The sequence below is a fragment of the Piliocolobus tephrosceles genome, chromosome 8, assembly GCF_002776525.5.
Source record: "Piliocolobus tephrosceles isolate RC106 chromosome 8, ASM277652v3, whole genome shotgun sequence".
NCBI classification, from domain to species: domain Eukaryota; kingdom Metazoa; phylum Chordata; class Mammalia; order Primates; family Cercopithecidae; genus Piliocolobus; species Piliocolobus tephrosceles.
This window is the reverse complement of record NC_045441.1, coordinates 121,362,904-121,385,184: the sequence shown is the minus strand read 5'-3', so window position 1 is coordinate 121,385,184 and position 22,281 is coordinate 121,362,904. Positions and strand designations below refer to the sequence as shown.

General features: G+C 49.1%; 1 protein-coding gene across 2 annotated transcripts in view; it reads left to right on the top strand.

The window, feature by feature from the left end:
* Positions 1 to 22,281, top strand: part of PLXNA4 (plexin A4) — a 449,834-nt gene that overhangs the window by 382,691 nt on the left and 44,862 nt on the right. For both annotated transcript variants that reach the window (XM_023207833.1, XM_023207834.1), the window contains 8 exons: positions 1,004 to 1,121; positions 7,787 to 7,923; positions 10,219 to 10,383; positions 13,480 to 13,573; positions 14,034 to 14,273; positions 14,914 to 15,060; positions 15,737 to 15,971; positions 19,995 to 20,137. In XM_023207833.1, coding sequence (XP_023063601.1) covers positions 1,004 to 1,121; positions 7,787 to 7,923; positions 10,219 to 10,383; positions 13,480 to 13,573; positions 14,034 to 14,273; positions 14,914 to 15,060; positions 15,737 to 15,971; positions 19,995 to 20,137 — 1,279 coding nt within the window. The remainder of the gene's footprint in view (positions 1 to 1,003; positions 1,122 to 7,786; positions 7,924 to 10,218; positions 10,384 to 13,479; positions 13,574 to 14,033; positions 14,274 to 14,913; positions 15,061 to 15,736; positions 15,972 to 19,994; positions 20,138 to 22,281) is intronic.

Below are 22,281 nucleotides of genomic sequence, written 5' to 3'. Positions count from 1 at the left end.
GTATGTATGTTTACAAGTGTAATTGTATATATATGTAAAAACACATTTATGCTTATGTGTGCCTGCATACGAAATACAAATATAAATATACATATGTGTGTATGTATATGTGTCTATGTGTATGCAAAGATATATATTGGGCAAGTTGCCTAACTTTCCTTTCCCCCAGTTTCTTCATTTATAAAATGAAGAATACATATATACATAGATATATATACACATATATATTTATATATTATGTCTGCAAAGAGATATATATATATATACATATATATACACACACAATTAAATTTTAAGTATATATATAGTTTTAAGTTTTAAGAAGAATGAGGCACTCACTTTTTACTGCCATACTCTGTACTGTTTGACTGTTGGATTATTTTTAAAAAGGTATAAATAAATTTTGTAATCAAAGCAATAAAAATTTTTAGAAAGGAAAAAGTTCACACACGCATACACACACACATATACATACTCACTCAATTATCCCCTCACCCGGCCTGGAACCTGGGGCTGGCTGGGAAGCAAAAGCACTTCACTGAGGCAGCCCAATCATTGGGAGCAGAAAGCTCCCAGGTGGGGACCAGAAAACCTTAGGTCGCTCCAAGTTCTGGTTTGACTTCCTGCAGCCCTTGGGTAAGTCACTTTGCCTCTCTGGACTCTGCCAGTCCTATTCCCCAAGGGTTTTGGCTAGAACATGCCTGCCAGTCTAGTTGACAACTGAGTAGATAATCATGAATTAGAGACTGAACATCTAGAGTCATAACAAAGGGACCCTCTTCTAGGCTCGCTCAAAGGAGATCCCATAGGTCAAGTTTCCTCACTGCCTGACAATTAAGGAGAAGACCCTGCTAGGAGGAATTAGGATATGTTCTCCTTGCTCCCCTACCTGGCCATCCCTGAGATCCTACTGTGGAGAAAGGGACCTGGGTAGGTGCTGTGGGGTGCAGGGTCTTGGCTGGAAGTCCTGTAACCCATGGAATTTCTCCTATCCTCCCTGCAGGATCGTGTGTGAGATGGGGGAGGCCAAGCCCAGCCAGCACGCAGGCTTCGTGGAGATCTGCGTGGCTGTGTGTCGGCCTGAATTCATGGCCCGGTCCTCGCAGCTCTATTACTTCATGGTGAGTCTTGACCAGCAGTGATCTGGCTGGGTAAAGGCCACAGAGCTCATTACCATGATTGCTGGGCCCCTCTAGAGCTCTGTGGGCAAACGCAGGGCAAGGGCCTGCCCTGCAACCTCCCTCAGTTCATGAGAATCCTGTCTGTTAGTGAGTGAGAGCACAGCCTTTGAAGTCTGGAAGACCTGGATTCAAATCCAGACTTTGCTGTGCCTGGCTGTGTGGTTTCAGGTAAGATGCTTTAGCTCTCAGGACCCAGAGTCCCCAGATGGGTGCATGGCAGTGTGGCACGGTAGGCAGGCAAGAGCTTCGACTTCACAAGGCAGCTCCTGGGCTTTGATCCCGGGCTCTTCCACTTACTAACTGGGTGAACATGGGCAAATTGCTCAACATTTTGTTTTTGCCTCAGTTTCTTGATTTATAAAATGAGGATAATAATAGTATCAACCCCATGATCTTGTGGAAAATTTCATCAATGTATTTATGACTTCTAGTATCATTTGTTTTATTATTTCTGTGGTTGCCACCATTGCTTCCATTTTCTGGCCAGTCCCTGCACACTCATGTGCCATCCTATCGCCCTCACACTTGTCCCTCACCCCAATGTCTTAGTCCGTTTACTGCTGCTATAGAAGAATGTCTGAGACTGGGTAATTGATAGAGATGAGTCATTTATTTGATTCCTTATTCTGGAGGCTGAGAAGTCCAAGATCTAGGGGCTGCATCTGGCAAGTGCCTTCTTACTGCATCACCTCGTGGCAGAAAGTGAAAAGTCAGGAGACTACATGCAAGAGAGCAAGAGCGGAGAGGGTGGAACTCCCTTTCATAACAAACCCCCTCTTTCATAATAAGCATGTTCCTGTGATAGTAACATTAATCCATTCATGAGGGCAGAGCCCTTGTGAACTAATCACCTCTTAAAAGTCCAACATCTCAACACTGTTTAATTGGGGATTAAACTTTCAAGACATGACTTTGGAAGATGCATTCAAACCATAGCACCCACTCACCATTATCCCTATTTCATGACCTCATTAACCCCTGCCCACCACTTACCTGCATACCCAATGCATTTCCCTCTACCCACACCATTGCCCCCACTTCTCTCACCCTACCACCCCCTTCCCCATTCCATGGCCTCTCTGAGGATCTCTTCCCAGTCCTTAAATTCCTTCCTGCCTGGAACCTCTCATCAAAGGCTGGCTGACAAGCAGTTCTATGGGACAGAGGCTTTTGGAGTCTCTCAGCCTTGTGATTATGGAGATGGTGGAGACATGAACATACTCCCTGCCGCACACACCCATCATTTTAAAAACTAAACCTCTCAGATTAATGACAGCTGTAGTGGTATAATTTCCTCATGATTCTGAGCTGCTTTTGGAAGCTGGAAGCCTGAAGTGATGGATTTTATGCCTGGCCATCAAATGCCCTGAAATATGTCATAGGGAATTTGGCATTCATTCTCCTTCCTCTCTCTCTCCCTCTTTCCTCCTTTTCCCCCCTTGCCTCCCTCTCTCTCACCTTCCTTGCTCTCTCCCTTCCTTCCTTCCTTGATCCCTTTCTCCCTCCCTTCCTTTCTTCCTCCTTTCTTTGCTTCCTTCCTTCCTCCCTCACTCCTTATTCTCATCTTCCTTCCTCCTCCTCCTCCTTCCTTCTTCAACTGACAGCCATTGATCGCCTTACACAATGCCTCTCACTAGATTATTTAATGAGTGCTTGTTTAATTGAGTTGGATTTTATGACTTGATGGTTCTGGCTGTGGGGGTTAGGATGAGGAATAAGTTCCAACACAGCATCTCCCTCAGGAGGCCCACAGTCTAGAAGGGGAGGTGAAAGCAACTGAGCTCAAGTACTTGACACAGACTTGAATGTGGTCAGGGCCAAACCTTAGAGAAACATGAGTGTAGTGCGGCACCATGACTGGGACTGCAGCTGCATCTGCTCCACCTCTGCTCTCTGAGGGCCAAAAACCCCCTGGATGCAGTTGGCTGTCACTGAATACACATGGGAATTCATAAAATGAGAATAACATGCACATATAATGGGGTTCATGGAAGAGTCATTTTCCTTATCTGTTTAGGATTTGAACCCGCCGCCTTCTCCTGAAAGCATATGACAGAATTTCCAAGGGGAACCCAGTAGACATTAAGACAACTAATGAGAAATGTATATATATTTGTATATAAAGTATGCATATATGTGTGTGTGTGTGTATGTATGTAGCATATGATATAGACATAGAGACAGAGAAGGAGAGAGAGAGAGAGATGGAGAGAGGAGGGATGACATTCGCCAGGTATTTCCTAAAATTGGGCAAGAAATCTGGCTTTGAAATTTCCTGGCAGCCAAAGTAAAACGGGAGGAAACTGCTGCATGGCCAAAGCAAGCACTGGACTTCCTTGGCCAGCCACTGCCCAGAGCAGCTTTCCATCCTGAGGTTCTTGGCAGTGATCCTGAATGATAAAGTGGACAGGGCTAGAGCCACCTCCAACTTATTAAGCTGATGCTTCTTTTGAACCTTAGCTGCCTCTGCCCTGCATCCCCAGTCAGGCCCCTCACTCCTGTGGCTCAATCAAGGCCACCACCACCTGGCTGTCCAGCCATCATCTCCATGTGGCCCACCCAGGCTGTCAGCTCCCATAAACAGTGCTTCCTCCTCTCTTGCCCATTCCCATCAGTGGTCCATCCCCTAGGCCTGCAATCCTGCTGGGCCGTGGCTCAGCATCCCTTCATTCCTGACATCAATCCATCACCATGTCCTAGAGTCTTCCTTTTCCCATTCTCTTTGCCTCCTTAAATCCTTCCCTTGCTTTTCTCTGTTGTAATCCATCTACCATCATGTCAGCTTCCACCTTGAGAAGAGCCAAGGCTCCCCCTCCCTGTAAGACATTGTCCAGGCTCCTCTATCTGCTTCCCCGTTCAATCCTATTTTGCCAGCCTTTGCATTGTCTGCCACCTTACCTTCTCTGTCTCCTCCTTGTTGCACCAGCCGTATCCCCCTTATTTGTCAAAGCTGTGCTTGGGACCCCGTCCTCGGTCTGTGAATGCACTGGCCTGAGCTGTGGATACCCACAGGCCCTGTGCCCCACCCCACTTCTTGGGACTCCAGACATCTGCCTGCATCACACCACTCGGGGTCCTCTTTGCGCCCTGCTCCTCTTATCAAACCAATCTGTCTTGGGAGCTACTTGCCTTGGCCAGCCACCTGCCCAGAGCAGGGTTCCGTGGCAGGGACCCTGGAGGACACAGTGGACAGGGCGAAAGTCACCTCTGCCTCATTAAGCTGATGCTTCCTTTAAGACTCTCTGCCTCTGCTCTGCATTTCCAGCCAGGGCCCCACCGCTGAGGCTCCATCAAAGATCAGCCCAGGACCCTCCTTTCTTTGGGACCCCCACAGTGCATAGGCAGCACTAAACCTCCCGACACAGGAGAGTCTCCTGGGGTGGGACGGGCATTAAACAAAACGCCCTGGACCTCTCCCTGCCTCCTGCCAGGACTAATTAAATCCAATGCTATGGATCCTGGGTAATTCTGAGATGCAAGCTGAGCTGAGGCCCCCTGACCTAGGAGAAAGGGCGTTTCCTGTGTGGCTCCCGTGTGCCAATGCACTCAGCTCTCTGCTTTTGTTCATTTTTTTTTTGAGACGGAGTCTTGCTCTGTAGCCCAGGCTGGAGTGCAGTGGCCGGATCTCAGCTCACTGCAAGCTCCGCCTCCCGGGTTTACGCCATTCTCCTGCCTCAGCCTCCCGAGTAGCTGAGACTACAGGCGCCCGCCACCTCGCCCAGCTAGTTTTTGTATTTTTAGTAGAGACGGGGTTTCACCGTGTTAGCCAGGATGGTCTCGATCTCCTGACCTCGTGATCCGCCCGTCTCGGCCTCCCAAAGTGCTGGGATTACAGGCTTGAGCCACCGCGCCCGGCCTGCTTTTGTTCTTATAATGAGCCTGTGTGCTACACATTGGAAAGTCCCATCTGCCCTCAGGAAGGGTCCAGTGTTGCCTGTGTGATTGTTCCTACCCTACAGAGGGGCGTGATTGAATTTAGGGTATTAAGGGAGGTTTCCTAGAAGAAGCTGGAGGGAAAGATGGGATTTGTATAATACAAATAGAATACAATTTTCCATGTGGATCTGAAGTGGTGGGAGGCTGTTCCCAGCATAAGGTCTGACAAGGTAGTACACCAAAAGATAGGAACAAGAGGGAGAGGGAAGAGGGTGGGTGGTGAGGAGGAGAGGCTGAAGCAGAGGCAGGTCAGAACAGATGACAGAGGTTGCCACAGGCAAATATGCATTGGTCTGGTGGATCTCTGCAGCTGAAAGATTTGTGTTATTTTTCTACTTAAGGGACATCTTTGAGGAATGGCTCTGGTGCCACATGTTCACTTGGGAAGACTTTTAGGGAGGAGAAATAGTGCTAGGGACCTTGGTCTGTTTCTCTGGCCCCTTGCATTTAAGGGTTGCATCATTGAGGCCTAGGGATTCCAGGTGGGAGTGAGAGACAGAGGTCCCCATGAGTCTCCACAGGGGTTGAGAAGGGACAGAACCCCGTCTATCACACTTTCCAGAGTCTCCGAGCCCTCATGACCTTCTCATCTACCAGGAAGCTTACAGGTGCACTCTTTGGGCCCTACACAGAAGTCCCTAGCAACTCTGGAGTTCTGGGACAGCCAGGAAACTCTTTCCCCAGGACTTGGGGCATGTTGGAGAGATGCTTTTTAGTACCAAGGCTAGAGGGAAGACTTGTCCTCTCCGACAATCAGGCCAGACTCCAGTGTGTGGGTTTATTCACCAAAAACCAAATGCCAAGGCCAAGGGGCCCCAGATTAGCACTCTGGGCTGTCACTAGCTGTTCCTAAAGGTCTCCATGCAGGGAATGCTTTCCCCCTTCCCTCCACCTCCATTCCAAGTGAAGGAGGTGGCAAATAATGCAGAATTTGATTTCCCGTGCAAACTCACCGTGAAATATTTATGAAGCATGGCTTGAATAATTAATAGCTTCTCACAACTCTAAAACATGTATCCATAACATCCTGTCCCCACCAGTGAGCCCCTTGATAGTGCCCCAGCAACACCTGCAGGAATTACTGGCTTCCACCGCTTTTAAGAACCCTCACCCACAGGCTGCCAGGGAGCACCAATCCCCATCTATTTTAACTTCCCTGAGTTCAACTCTATCTCTCTAGGACCATCCCTGCATCAAAGCCTGTGTGTACAATCTTTCTCTCTCTCTCTCTCTCTCTGTCTGTCTCTTTCTTTCTCTCTCCTTTCCTCTCTGGGAAATGTTGGTGGGGTTCCTTTAAGGTGGGGCACAAGTACCGTTTGAAGAGGTACTGCAAGTTACAGAACAACGAAAGTACCAGGAGCCTTGGAGATGACCACTTTTTGGCTCAGCCCCCTGATTTTGTTGACGAGAGAGGTAAAATGTCTTGTCCAGAGTCACACAGCGAGATCCAGGCAGAGCTGAGAAAGGAAGGCTCTTTCCGCAGCCTCACCCCACCCTCTTCCTGGTCTCCAGTTGAGCCAAAATGACAAGCTATTCCTTGGCTTGGCCCATGTTACAGGATGCTAGACCTGGGATCCAGAGACAGGGTGCTGGGACCTGGTGAGGCAGGTCAGGAACTGTGGTCTGTGTGTCTCCCCACCTGTGTGCCCTGATCCTGGACCTGGAGGCGCATGTGCCAGGTGATAGGGAAGCTCTGGAGCTTCCCTATCAAAGCATCCCCAAGGGGAGGTTGTCAGCCTGCTCTGAGGAACTGAGAGGGTTGACTTTTGGTGCTGAATTCTTTAAGGAGGAGGTAGCTGGGGAAGGGAGAGAGAAATCTTCATTTAAATGCAGATACAGACTTCTCACCTGGGACTGAGAAAAGTTTTTCCATTAAAATGCTAATGAAAGAACAAACTGCAACTCCAAATCCCCAGCTGTCAAGAGCTTTTTTCTGCCCTGCCCCCAACCCGGACTTCTCACTGGTCCCATTCTGGCAGAGGGCTGGGGGCAGCCCTTGAAAGCAACTGACTCTTTTCTGCTTCTCTCTCTGAGTTTCCCTGGGGCTCTCACTTCCCATTGCTCTGCCACTGGGTGCTTTGGGCAGCTCTTTGTAGAGACCTGTGGGAGAGACAGTTTACCACCCAAGAACAGAGCTGTAGGTTGGAAAGGGGTTGAGAACTGGAGCTCTGGGGTCAGATCTCAGTTATGCCATTTTTTTAGCTCTGTGACCTTAGAAAACTAAGTTACATCTCTAAATCTCTCCTGTAAAATAATAATGCCTACTTTATAGAATTGATTGGTGATTAAATTATATATGTATGTGTATAGGGATATACATATAATATGTGTACATATACATATTATAGTATATAAATTATATATGTATGTGTATATATCCCTATATACACATACATGCATAATTATGAAGACATACAATCTGACACTTAAAAAATAAGTACATGGCAACTATTAGTATTATTAGTACTAAGGTAGGTATGCAAACTCTCAGGGTCTGGAACATTACCTATCCATACAAGCCTGAGAAAACTGTCCTGGTTCTCTGGGAGACTGCTATTACCAAAGATTCCAGAAAGCAGCTTGGGGGAGTTGGGTGCTGCCTCATGCCTGCCCAGAAGCCTCCTCCACCCCTTCCCAGTTGTGTCTCAGGCCACATTCTTTCTACACAGACACTGACTCTCTCAGATCTGAAGCCCAGCCGGGGGCCCATGTCCGGGGGGACCCAAGTGACCATCACAGGCACCAACCTGAATGCCGGAAGCAATGTGGTGGTGATGTTCGGGAAGCAGCCCTGTCTCTTCCACAGGTAACTCAGAGGGCCCCTTTCTGCAGCACCAGAGGGGGAAAGGTTAGACAGGTAAATCACTTCAGGGTAGTTTTGTTTTTATTGCAGAGAGTTGGGAGGGTGTAACCGCCTGACAATTTCTTCTTGCCAGCTGCACAGATAGAGCCAATTTCCTGAGACAGCGTTATTGCAATAGAGAAAGAAGTTAGTCAGTACAGAGCCAGCTAAATGGGAGACGGGAGTTGCATGATTCAAATCAGTCTCCCTGGAAATTTGGAGACTAGGATTTTTTAAAAGATAATTTGGCAGGCAGGGGGTTAGGGAGTGGGGAATGCTGATTTGTTGAGTTGGAGATGAAATTGTATAAAGTTAAACCAGGATTGTCTTGCTGTCTTCAGTTCCTGGGTGGGATCGCAGAACTACTTGAGCCACATTACTGGTCTGGGTGGTACCAGCTTGTCATTCAGAATTCAGGATCTGAAAAGTATCTCCAACAGTGATCTGAGGTTTTACAACAGTGATGTTATCCATAGGAGCAATTGGGAGCATCTGGAATCTTGTGGCCTCTGGTTGCTTATGTGCCTCCTGTGTCATCATTTTTGATCTTGTGGCTAATTTGTTAGTTTTTCAAAGGTGGGCTCTCTGATCCCCAGGCAAAGAGGGGGTTTGTTTAAGGAAAAGGCTGTTATCATCTTTGTCACAAAGTTAAACTATAAACTAAATTCCTCCTATAGTTAGCTTGGTCTGTGCCCAGGAATGGACAAGGGTAGCTTGGAGGTGAAAAGCAAGATAGGGTCCATTAGGTCAGACTTGCACTGTGATAATTTTTCTATGTCAGACTTTCCTCACTGCCATAATTTTTGCAAAGGTGGTTTCAATCACCTTATGGCTTGGAAGTACTCCTCCTGCCTAACAAAGTGGATATGCCCTTTGGGAGAGAATTTGGGCTCAGTCTGGAGACCTGTCTGCCCTCCCTTCCCTGGATGGGCCCCATATGCTTCATGGCCCATCAGTTAACCCTGGTGACCCCATAGCACCCACTCTGCAGAACCCTAGGATACCCCAGAATGCAATTTGGAATCTACAACTAAAGCCCATTCACCAGGGTCAGATCCACTCTGGGAGCTGCAGAGCCAGCTGGACCTTCTCAGAGATGATAGGCACAGCAACCCAATGTCTGAGGTTGAGCCTACAAGACCAGGTGACCTTGCATCCCCTGGTCCCACTGTGCAGTCCCAGAAGGGCACACCTGCCGTGAACTGGAGCCTAGGGGGTAGGAGCAAGGCAGGAGGTGCATTCAGTGAAGAACACTAGGCAAAGTGGCTGGAGATGCTCCTTCAGCTGGCCTAAGATTCTCTAGAGAGAGGATTTTCCTTGAGAGAGCTATGCTGAGGGTTGTGACAATTCCCAAGTCAGACCCGGCCAGGCCTGGCATCAGTAGTGTTAAAGAAACAATTATTCTGACACTTGTTAAAATGGTGAGAAAGACTTAAGACGATTGCAATTGATGTCAAGACTACTGCAACAGGGGAAACAGATGGGGCTCAACTCCAAAGACTACAAAGACAGCAGGGGGTTTATAGCCAATGAGCAGAATAAGGGGCTCAGTGAATGAAAAATCACTAAGAGGAAACATCAAGGTAGGTAGACTCCTGCTAAACCAACTTAACATGATTCTTGCTGAAGGCAGGCCAGGGTGATTAGATATCAAGTATGGGAGGATTCTCCCCAAACAGACTTGGCCAGATTCTTGCTAAAAAACGAGGCTAGACAGGCCAAAGACAGACCAGGGATGAGGCCTGGTTGAAAAGAGGGCTCGTCGGGCGCAGTGGCTCAAGCCTGTAATCCCAGCACTTTGGGAGGCCGAGATGGGCGGATCACAAGGTCAGGAGATCGAGACCATCCTGGCTAACACGGTGAAACCCCATCTCTACTAAAAATACAAAAAACTAGCCGGGCGAGGTGGCCGGCGCCTGTAGTCCCAGCTACTCGGGAGGCTGAGGCAGGAGAATGGCGTGAACCCGAAAGGCGGAGCTTGCAGTGAGCTGAGATCTGGCCACTACACTTCAGTTTGGGCGACAGAGCGAGACTCCGTCTCAAAAAAAAAAAAAAAAAAAAAAGGGCTCAGAGGAACCTGTCTAAAGTTTGGCCAAGGAGAGAGTCTTTGTCACCGGATCTCCAGCTTTCTATCTGAGAGCACCCACCCATGGCCTCTGAGCACCCTGACATGCAGGGAGCAGTGTGGGAGGGCCCTAACTCAGGACCTCTGTCCTCCTTAACACCAGGCACCCAATGCTGTGTCTTCCTGCCCTCCAGGCGATCTCCATCCTACATTGTCTGCAACACCACGTCCTCAGATGAAGTGCTAGAGATGAAGGTGTCGGTGCAGGTGGACAGGGCCAAGATCCACCAGGACCTGGTCTTTCAGTATGTGGAAGACCCCACCATCGTGCGGATTGAACCAGAATGGAGCATCGTCAGGTAGGAGCTGGCCCAAGTAGACCTTAATGCTCCTGCATCTCTGTTTCCCTTCCCTGACTCTCGAAAGCCAAAGAGAGTTCTGGGGGCCCAGTTCTACTTGGGGAACTGATAAACTGGAATTGGTTCCAAATACCCCCAAATCAGACCTTCCTACTGTGGCTCCCTCCTTCCACTGAGAGCAACTCTGTGCCAAACCCAGCCTGGAGGCCAAGCTCCTATAACAGCAAGAACCCACCTTCCCCAGTTCTGGGACAGGCACTGTGCTAGAGGCCATGTCCCCATGCTGCAGTGACTGCTGGGGGTGCCAGGCTACTCTTCTCACTTCTGATAGACATAGGTGCTAATCCTGGTCCCACCTTCAGGCTGAGGGGTGTGGAAGAAGGAGTTAGATCAGGCCTGACTACTCCTTGTAGTCAGCTTACGTGGGGGAAGCTGTGTCCTGAGCCTGGAGGCCCCATCCAGATACCCATCCTCTCTGCTCCTGGCTACCTGCTTACATTTCTCCTCCCCTCTGCTGCAACCTCCTCAAGGGTAGAGTTTAGGTCTTGTTCCCTGCTTTTTCCCAGTGCCCAGCCAGATACACTGAACACCTGTCTCAGAGGGAGGGGACCAGGCATTGGAATGTTGGTATAGAAAGGCCCTGGGGCAGGGACATGGGGACCTTCATTTACCTTGAGCAAATTGGTATTCTTCCTAGGCCTCTGCCTATTCAGCGATTCATCCAGGGATTTTGAAATCCCAGGATCTCTAGGGTCCCTGGAGTGGTATGTCTCCCATCAGGGGAGAAGGGGTAGGCACATGGCATGAGTCTGCCTTTCCAGGCCCTGGATAGCACATGGGAATGAGAAGATGCTACAGAGGGCACCCCATGCAAGGCTCACAGAGATCACTGGGAAATCACTGTAACAGGGGCAGCGTGGGAAGGGTCTCAGCCCAGCTCCACTGCTTACCAGCCCGGTGACCTTAACAGTTATCTCACCTCCCTGGGACCAGAGTCCCTCATCTGTCCACTCTCGCATAGGCAGCTGAGACACTGAAGTGAGATGCACATGCACAGGGCAGTGCCTGACTCAGCCCCCTCCCCCTGCCCCCTGCTGGGTCCAGGCCTCTCACTGTCTGCTTCAGTTCTCAGGGGTGTGGGGCTGGGGGAGTGAGCAGGAGGTACATGTAGAAGTGGTCTCCCCAGGCTGAGGCAGAGAGCAGGAATGTGTCCAGTCCAGGGAACAATCTTTTTTTAATCCAGGGATTGGCAAACTCCAGTCTGTGGGCTGAATCTGGCTAGCCACCTGCTTTTGTAAATAAAGTTTTATTGGCGCACGGCCATGCTCATTCATACATGTATTGTCTATAGCTGCTTTCTCACTATAACAGCAGAGTTGAGTAACTGCGACAGGGACCATATGGCCTGTAAAGCCTACAATATTTACTATCTGGTCCTTTACAGAAAGAGCTTGCCACCCCCTGCCTTAAGCCCAAAAGAAAGACAGCCTTTGCCTGCTGAGATGAGATTTGGCCGTCCTCAGCAGTTACTCTATAAGGCCCAAACCTTCTGAGCTTTAGCCATGACCTTAAGGCAGATGAAGACCAGAAGGCACAGAGGGGAAGGTCGTCTATAGAAAGCCATACCAGGATTTGGCCCCAGGAAGTTGATGCAGCCCTTTGTGACTTGGTCAACAAACTTTGCAACTCTCTGTGAAATTCACAGCCTGGTATAATTCAGTTCTTCTTTGTGTCATCCTCATAGAAATAGAGGTGTCACCCTTCCTGGCACTCAGCTGCCATTCCTGCATCATGCTCCCACTAGGAGGGAGGATGGAGACAGACATGTTCTGGGTCTGCCAGCCAGCTCCAGGGCTTTTCTTTAAGTTAATCAAGTCTGAGGATGGGGTGAGGCTCTGCTCTTATGAGCCGCCTGGGTTACTTGTGAACAGTGATGGTGGGCGTTTGATAAATGTGTGTTGAATTGGTGATTGAGAGGACTGGGAAGATGGCTACACACTGGAAGGTCATCTACAGCACTGTCACGTGTGCAGGAGCCTCTCCGAGTTTCACAGGAATCTTCCTCTGTGTGTGCACACACGTGTGTGTGTGTGTGTGTGCGCGCATGCGAGCAAGGAGAGAGGGGGAAGCAACTGGCAATATGAAGACAGGCAGATGGATAGATGGGTGGAAATGAATGTGGGTGTGTGTGTCAAGGATTCTTTACTCATCAACTTATAGCTAATTAACTTGCTAAAGCCTGTTTTAGATAGCAGGATTCTTCTCGAAGATGCTCCTTTGATTGGGGATCAGGTTATTTCTCATTTTACTTTGAGTAGCCCCCCAGAGGACACAGTCCACTACAGTACTGCCCACCACTTTATGCCCACTTCTCAGGTGCCCTAAGGATGGGCACTGATGTCCAGGTTTCTTTTGAAAAGCGACACAAGATGAAGCTCATAAGCCCTCCCTGTCAGCAGTCCTGTGTCCTCCCTGTCAGTGGTCCTGTGCCACCCCAGGGTGTAGGAGACCCAAGTCCCAGAGCATCTCTCACTTGCATTCACATTTGCATTCATGGACCCTCTGCCTTTCCCGGATCTCAGCCTGATCAAAGCCTCCAACATGGAAACTTGTAGAATGATTGCCCTGGGGGAGCAGACTGTGCTCAGCCCCTGGAGGATGTGGTGGGGACAATCTGGAGTGAGGCTTTCCTGAGGCCAAAGCTAATGTTTAAAAAGTCCCAAGATTGGCAAGTCCAGGGGAAGCATGCAGGAAGAGACACCAAGGGGTTGCAGAGAAGCAGCTGGCACAAATCAAAAGGTCTTGGAGAGCTAAGGGGGCTGTGCTGTTGACTGGGCCTCCACAGGGGTCCATGCTCCAAACAAACTCAGCAAAGGATGGCCACAGACATCTGGTCATTACTGTCCTCCCCTTGGCTGCCGAGATGCTCGTCCTCATTACTATGCAGTCAGCTTGTCATCCTTGTCCCCATGAACATTACCCTGCTGCCTGGTTGTCACTGTCCTTATTGTTGTGGCTCAGTCAGTCATCATTGTAGTGTGCCATTGCTCTTCCTGAGCTTATGATTTACACGCCTCCTTCTTTCTTCCTGCTCAGTGGAAACACACCCATCGCTGTATGGGGGACCCACCTGGACCTCATACAGAACCCCCAGATCCGTGCCAAGCATGGAGGGAAGGAGCACATCAATGTGAGTGCAGGACTGATGGGGTTCATGGAGGTTACCTACATGAACGTGTGGGTCTTCCCAAGTACTGAGGCGACTTCCTGCCCATACACTGATAACCCACAGCCTGTGACACCCTTGAATACTCGGATAGTGGGATGGGGGAGAAGACGTAAGGGCATTTTTACTTCTTGGGGTACAGGCATGGAGGAGCAATTACTTTTGGGGTTCCCGGGGTTTTACACCTTTACTCTTTCATTCTTCCAACCCTAGCCATTGCCACACCCACTACAGACAAAACAGGAGCTGGGTGCAAGCTATAGAGCCTATTCCTTGAGGGCCCAATTGTGTGGTCCTGACTCATCTCTAATCCTCTTGTCAACCCCATGCTATCTGATGACATCCAGGGAGGCCTAGTACACGCCCTGGGGCTGTGGGTATGTGGAGATATTGCATAGGCTCTGCCCTGTGGCTCCTCCCACAGATCTGTGAGGTTCTGAACGCTACTGAGATGACCTGCCAGGCGCCCGCCCTTGCTTTGGGTCCTGACCACCAGTCAGACCTGACCGAGAGGCCCGAGGAGTTTGGCTTCATCCTGGACAACGTCCAGTCTCTGCTCATCCTCAACAAGACCAACTTCACCTACTATCCCAACCCAGTGTTTGAGGCCTTTGGTCCCTCAGGAATCCTGGAGCTCAAGCCTGGCACGCCCATCATCCTAAAGGTGGAGTGAGGGTGGTAGGAGGTGGGGGTGGGGAAAGGAGGGGCTGCTGCATGGAAGGGGATGTTCAGGTCGCAGACTCCAGTCACCTATTTCAACCAGCATCTCTTGCAGAGGTTGCAGTGTAGCCCAGAGCGTGATAAGTGTTCTCGCTGAGTTTGTACTGGGAAGAAAACTCTCTTTATGGGCCGGTTCTATCCAGGGAAGGCAGATGCACTTTGGCTATTTGACTCTCAAGCTTTTATTTTCCTGAAAGTCCAAGTACTGGTAGGTCAGGCTCACTGCTTCCTCTGAGGCAGCCTTGTGCGAACCACAGCATAGGGCCTCCTTTGGAACATGGGTCACAAGTTAATTAAAGCTCATGACAACTTGAATCAATCGGTAGTGACTGACTCCAACTCTGCATCGAGAAGGATTCTGAGGCTGCATTTGGGATAAGCTGAAAGGAGTACTGTGATAACTGATTACCCACTGGGAGGAAGAGGCAATGGTAGTAGTCGTGCCATGAATACTTTTTGCACTTATTACCAAAGGTGGCTTCTTCACCAGCAGGATAGGACCTCTAGGTGGGAGGACGTGAGAGCCAGCTGGTAGCTGTGGTCCTCACTCTGGGATGGGAACTGGGGCTTTCCCATCTGCACAGGGCAAGAACCTGATCCCGCCTGTGGCTGGGGGCAATGTGAAGCTGAACTACACTGTGCTGGTTGGGGAGAAGCCGTGCACCGTGACCGTATCAGATGTCCAGCTGCTCTGCGAGTCCCCCAACCTCATCGGCAGGCACAAAGTGATGGTGAGACTGGGAGAACCCCATCCCGGATGGAGTGGGCACTAGGGATGTGGATGTGAGCGGCCCAGCTCTGTCTCAGGCCACCAGGGCTTTCCAAGAGGGGATTCTGGCCCACAAATAACTTTTCCTCTAGCTACCCCCAACCCCAAGTTCTTTCTTCATGTCCCCTTTTGAGCTTCCCTCTTTTGTATTGTCATTCTTTCCATGCTGGCTGGTGCAACAATAAGAAAAATGCAAAACAGCATTAAATAGTTGCTAAATCATCTGCAACAAACAAGAAAGCCTTCAAGGAGAAGGCCGTTGCTGGCCCACGGAAGTCTGTAATATCTTAATATCATGTTCTATGCTTCCGTTGTCCACCCTTAGAATGGCATAAATCTTAGGGGATCTAGTCATTGGTGGCAGACTGTGTTTAGGTCCCAGTTGTGTGCTGTTTTCTTATGAAGATGACAAAACTCGCTCCTGAATAAGAGGAGGTGAGGTTTTTCCAGTTGGCGGTGAGCTCTGTTAAGCTGTGTCTGTCCCTGTTTCCAGCCCCCATGTCCTCTTGTCTATTTTGACACCAATTGGTCTCCTTTCCCTCATCCTGCCCCGGTCACCAGTTTCTGGGTGATATGGGACTGTTGCCAAAGCTGCTGTGTCCCCACACCCAGCTCCCTCTTGCCCGGTGTGCCCCCAGGCCCGTGTCGGTGGCATGGAGTACTCCCCGGGGATGGTGTACATCGCCCCGGACAGCCCGCTCAGCCTGCCCGCCATCGTCAGCATCGCGGTGGCTGGCGGCCTCCTCATCATCTTCATCGTGGCCGTGCTCATCGCCTATAAACGCAAGTCCCGCGAAAGTGACCTCACGCTGAAGCGGCTGCAGATGCAGATGGACAACCTGGAGTCCCGTGTGGCCCTGGAGTGCAAGGAAGGTACTGAATGGCCCCGTGCTGGAGGCTGTGTGTGTGTGTACACATCTGTGTATGTGTATGTATATGTTTCATATACAAACAAGCAGGCTGGGCAGCAGTGGGCAGTGCTAGAGGCTAGCGGTGTGTGTGTCTGTGTGAATGTGTGTGTGCATGTGTGTGTGTGTGCACCTCTGTGTGTGTATGTATGTTTCATTATGAGCGAGCAGGCTGGGCTGCAGTGAGCAGTGCTGGAGGCTGTGTATGTGTCTGTGTGCATGTGTGTGTGTGTGCACATCTGTGTATGTGTGTGTATATGTTTCATATACAAGCAAGCAGGCCGGGCAGCTGTGAGCAGTGCTGGAGGCTGTGTGTGTGTGTGTGTGTGTATGTGCGTGTGTGTGTGTGTATATGTATGTGTTTCATTTACAAGCAAGCAGGCCAGGCAGCTGTGAGCAGTGCTGGAGGCTGTGTGTGTGTGTGTGTGTGTGTGTGTGTGTATGCATGTGTTTCATTTACAAGCAAGCAGGCCAGACAGCTGTGGGCAGTGCTGGAGGCTGTGCATCCTACCTGCAAAGCCTCTCTCTCTATAGTTCCTACACCTGTGTCCCAGACCACACCCATACCCAAGCAGGCCCTATCCTGGCAACACCAGAGAGGCCAAGGTCTCCTTGCCCTCTCCTTGAAGGTGTCAGATTAGGATCATTCTGCACCCCACTAGAGCAGCCTCCAGACCTGGAATCCTAGCTGAGTGGGTTTTGCACTCTACTCAAGGGGAGATCTGGGGGTGTCTTAACATGACGCATTTCAGCAATCTTCAGCTTTCTTCCTCTAGCAGGCAGGTAAGGCTGTAGGGCTGATCTGTGATTTAGAAGGAAGGGTGTTTCACAGCTTGTATTTAAAAAATTACAAACACCACCATAAAGTGAAATCAGCTGCACTAAATCCAAGAAGGAAATTTAGGAGTCAGACTCTTGTAACCCCCAGGATATCATTTTGTGACTCACCCTGGGAGGATCTGAGCTAGTTCTTTGCTGTAGATTTATACATGGAGTAAATCCGGCCCCGTACCTGGGGCTCTCACTTCACACCGATTCCCACCAGGGCAGCCACAGCTCTTTTTGATGGGGAAGTGGATCCATTCCATCCCCTCTCTACATCCTTCAGCTGTCAACACAGCATCCGTCTTGTGGGACCATTAATTACTGCCTTTTATTATATTTACGCTGCTTAATTTTTTTCTCCACAATGTACTCTTTCCTCTAATTAGGTGTAGTGATTAGAATCTCTTTTATGTGTGGCAGGCACGCTGCTTTGAATGTTGGAGGCGCTTGGTGACTTAAAGGAAAGCTGCAGACTAATAAAAAGCCAACCCCCCCCCTTCTCCTCCCTGTGGGCTGAGCACCCCAACTGGGAGGGGGCAGCCGAGAGGAGCTCCCGCCCAGGATTGTCAGCTGAGGCCCCAGGAGGAAATCTTGGCTTCAGACTTTAGGGGCGAGCTATGCTGTGCACGTAGGAAGAGGGGGCCTTACAGCAAAGGACTTGTCAGACTAGCCATGGAAACACTTTGCAGGGTGCCCAGAGCCGGCTGCTGAACGATTACAGGGCTGTACTGGTCCAAGCCAAGGGATCTCCTTGAAGACTTCACAGCCAGCCAGGACGTCCTCTACACAAACTCAGAAGACACCCAGCTGGGCCCTTCATGGGCCTGAGCTTCTGATATATAAACATACCCATGTATTTGCAAACACTCCCACACATGCCCACACACACTCACTGACATACACTTATGGACTAACACATACATTCACATGCCCACATGCATGCACACTCACATACACTCACTTGTGCACTCACATACATGCCCACACACACTGACATGTTCACACACTCATGCTTTCACAAACATACACTACTCACTGACATACACTCATGTGCTCACACGCTCACGTACTCACATTCATACACACACACTGACATATACTCACACACTCACACTTGCACACTCACACATTCATGCACTCAACTCACATGCATGCACACACTGACATGCCCACATACTCATGCACTCACATTCACAAGTGCTTGCACACATAGACTCATGCACTCACACATGCATACACACATACACTCACACTCATGCAGTCACATTCATACTTGCATACACACCAACACACACATATGCACTCACACTGACATGCATGAACACTCATGCAGTCACACACACATACACACTGAGACACACGCAGGCACTCACATTCACACACATACACACTCATGGACATACATTCATTCACACCCATGCACTCACCTTCACACATGCCTACACACTCACTGACATTTACACTCACACATGCCTACACATTCACTGACATACACACCCTCATGCACTCATGCTCACACACTGTCATACATACTCCCTGACATGCTCACACACTGTCACACTCACACACTCTGACATACACACTCAGACAAGTGCCCATACACCCACACCTATGCTCATGCACATGTTCCCACGCTCTCCTATAAGCATACACACCCATGTTCCTCACTCAGGACATACATAAGTGTTCCCCAGGGGTTTGGGTGACAGCACATGCCAAAAACACATGCACACACACATTGGCGCAGGCTCCACTTGGATGCATTTGGGTTCTCTACTGTTGAAGTCAGGCTACATATCAGGAACCCCTGTGTCTGTGTGGCCAGTGCAGAGGTGCAGGGGTACAGGGAGAGAGGAGCAGCAGGAGAGGTTGCAGAGGCCTCTCCAGGTGGCATCCTCTTGGCTCTCTCAAACAAGCAGTCTTGGTATTCTCCTGGCACAGAAAGCCAAATTTGAGGGCCTGAACTCTGCTCTGCAGGGTGGAGCTCCACTCAACTCATGGGCAAGCGCGAGACTGGGGTCCCCGTAGACAGTTCCTAGAGTGGCTGTGTTGTGTTTCTGTGATCATCACAGCTCAGTGGGCGCTGGGCTTGCTTTTTGAGGCTCTAGAGCCACATTGGGCTTGTTCATCCCTTCTGAGTTCACAAAATATTTTCTCCCTGTTTTTGAGATTACGTAAATAGAAAGAAATATTTTTTTAGTAGTCAATGCCCACTGGCTGTTCTTTGCCAGCATGTGTTAATCCGTCCTGGTTGTCCATGTGCATGCATGCACGCATATGTGTGTGTGCACACACCAAAGAGAAAGGCAGAGCAGGGAACAGCTGGGTGCCTCATCCCTGAGTACCCCTGTGGCAGAGGGTGGCCCTGGGGGAAGATGTTCTCAGAGCGAAGTATGGTGACAGCTTTGGTGCTATGTAACAGCCTCAGGCTATACTGCATGCTCACTTTCCTGGGGGGTCTTGCCACTCTGTTCATCTGGATACCTGAGCTGCCACCACACACAGCAGTGCCCATATGCAGGTCATAATTCACCGTCAAGTAGCATCACCTTGAGGAAGGAAGGGCAGAGAAATACCTTGCCTATTTATACAGAAGGACTATATGAGTGTGGCTGAGCCTCCATCTCTGGCCCATTTGGAGGTTTGATGGCTCTCATGAGCTGCATGGTCCAGACTTGTGTCTTTAAACTTGTTTTCCTTTATCAGAAGTTGTTCTTGTCATCTTATAAGGAAATCTATTATAAAACACAGCATCAGGAATGGACACTTACTCATGGTACCTCTCTCTTCTCTTACTCATCCCTCTACATCCCCCTCCCCAGCATATTTTGCAAACCAAAGCCCTTCATCTTCAGATGGGGAGTCTCTCCTGGCCCAGCAGCAGCACAGATCTGTGGACAGCCTCACCCACCATCCCCCATCACTCACACTTTGGAAAGGTTTTAGCCCCAATACAAGGTTTCTTGCACTACATCTTTCTCCCATGCTAATGCAGTTCATCCCAATCCCAGCTAAGTAAACAGCATCTCCAGTTATTCCTGCCCATCGTGGTCCATTGCTCATGTCTCCTAGGGGCTTGGGTAAGGGTTCTGAGCATTCTGAGATGGAGGTGACTCCTGGGGCTTCCCCATCCAGCCATCTCACAGGCTTCTCTTCGTGCCAGCCTTTGCCGAGCTCCAGACGGACATCCATGAGCTGACCAGTGACCTGGATGGAGCCGGGATTCCCTTCCTGGACTACAGAACCTATACCATGCGGGTGCTGTTCCCAGGAATTGAAGACCACCCTGTCCTCCGGGACCTCGAGGTGAGAAGCAGTGCTCCATCCTGGTGTTAGAGCAGGGGAGTGTGTTGGTGATCTTCGAGTCCAGCCCCTCTTTCAGAGGTGAGAAAGCTAAGGCCAGGGAGAGGACACAACTTGCTCAAGGTCCCCCAGCTTGTCAGCATCAGCCCATCCCTCTGGAAGAGGTGGGGCCAAGCCAGGGAACCTTGGAACAGAGATGTGAGTAGGGCTTCGGATCTTAGAGGGTCATGGAGCCCTTTCAGGATTGAATGGAAGTAGTTGATGTCCCTCTCCCCAGAAAAAAATACATATGCACAGAAACAAGAAACATGGCAAATACATTGGGGAACCTCAGGGACCTTTGGTTAAGGGTCCATGAAGTAGGGGATTTGACTCATGTAGTTGGTACTCAATATATAAGGGATTTACCACTTAGTGCTTAATTGGAAAAGGTAAATGATGCGTTGGGAAGCAGGGTGGAAATGTGAATGAGAAATCATAACCCTCTCTTCTACCAGCAGGGACCTCATCTTTTGAACACTTTATCCCACTTACTGTCTAGCATGGTATCTGGCTTATGTGTCTATTCATATTATACTTTGTTCTGAAAGGGCTTTGGAATGGCTTACAGAGATAAATACCAGAGAAAAGTGAAAAATATAAATGAGAAAAGACCAGGACAGAATAATAATCCTAAGGAGTAATCACTATGAATTGACTGTTACTAACATCTTAGCACAGTTTAAGCACTTTGCATGCATTCATTCATTTCACCTCCCAAGAAGCCTCTGCAGTAAGTAAGGCCATTATACAGGTGATAAAACTAAGGGGCCAGAGTTCAGTGGTTGCCTGGGACCACAGAGCTGGTGGGGGCCGAAGGGAGATTTGAGCTCAGGCATTTAGATGTCAGTGTCTTCAGTCCCAACAACAGGCCTCGGTGCTGGACTTCTGGGGAACTATGTCAGTGACCTGCCTTATAGCTGTAGATGGATCAAAAATCTACAGCCAAAGCAACAATGCAAACTAAGATTAATTCCAAGGTTTACATTGTCCATAAAATAAAAACAGACCCATCACTCGGGAGTTGTGTGGGTTTGCAGGTACTGACACCTGAGGGAATGTCTAAGCGGGCTCTCCAAGGGAATGTAGTAGGCTGTGTACCTCTGCAGCAAATGTGAGAAGTCCAGAGGGGCATTTGTGGCACACACATTTCTCCATACTTGCTTGTTGCATGAAGCATGCGCTTGTGTGTGTTTCTATATTGAGGGCATGGGCTTTTCTATCTGGAGGAGGCTCCCTTTGGCTCCTCAGCTGATAGATACCAACAGACACTTTCAGAAGTTGGAGGTGACGGTCTCTATGTCCTCATTGTCAAGGTACCTTTTCTTTCTGTTTATATGTATATATGTGTGCATGCATGTATACATGTATCCCATGCATAAATAAAAACATAACGTATATCCTGATACTTTTATCCATCCATTTCCTTCGTCTTGCTCCTGGTCTTTCCTCCTCCCCCAGTCCCACTCATTTTTCCCTTCCTTTTATTTTTCTCCAGCCTCACCTTTGTTTGCTTCAAATTACCAGGATTCTCTTACGGCCCTGGAGAGTATGCAAATTCCTGTTTAAAGTGAGACATGAGAGGGACAAGAAGATAAGACCGTTGTGTGCACACGTGTATGTGTGATTGGATGTGTAGACTGTGCATGTACCTTATTTATCTTTGTAGTTCTAACTTCCAGCAGAATAGAGTGCCTGGCACATAGTGGGCATGTGGGAAGTGGTAAATGATTGAATAAATGAGTGTCTGTGTGTTTGGCTGAGTTAAGGTGGAAATGGGGTTATAGGAAGGGAAATTATGTCTAAACATTCCCATACTACTCTGTGGATGGGATGGAATAATCTAAATAAGAATGCAGTGAGGACGAGTATATAAAGTTATTCTCCTTTCTTCATGAGTTCAGAATTCCAAATCTAAGTAGGTTTCCTTTAAAGATGTAACTTTTAAGTTGGATTTTCCGAGAACTTTTACTGACCTGCATTAGCCTGGAGCTATGTGAGATCCAGCCTTCTATGTGAAATTGAGGGATTGTGTGTGGATCACTGTTTTCTTATTTTTTTCCAACCCCTTCTTGCCCCTGAAGTAGTTTCTCCCCCTTGGTGTTCTG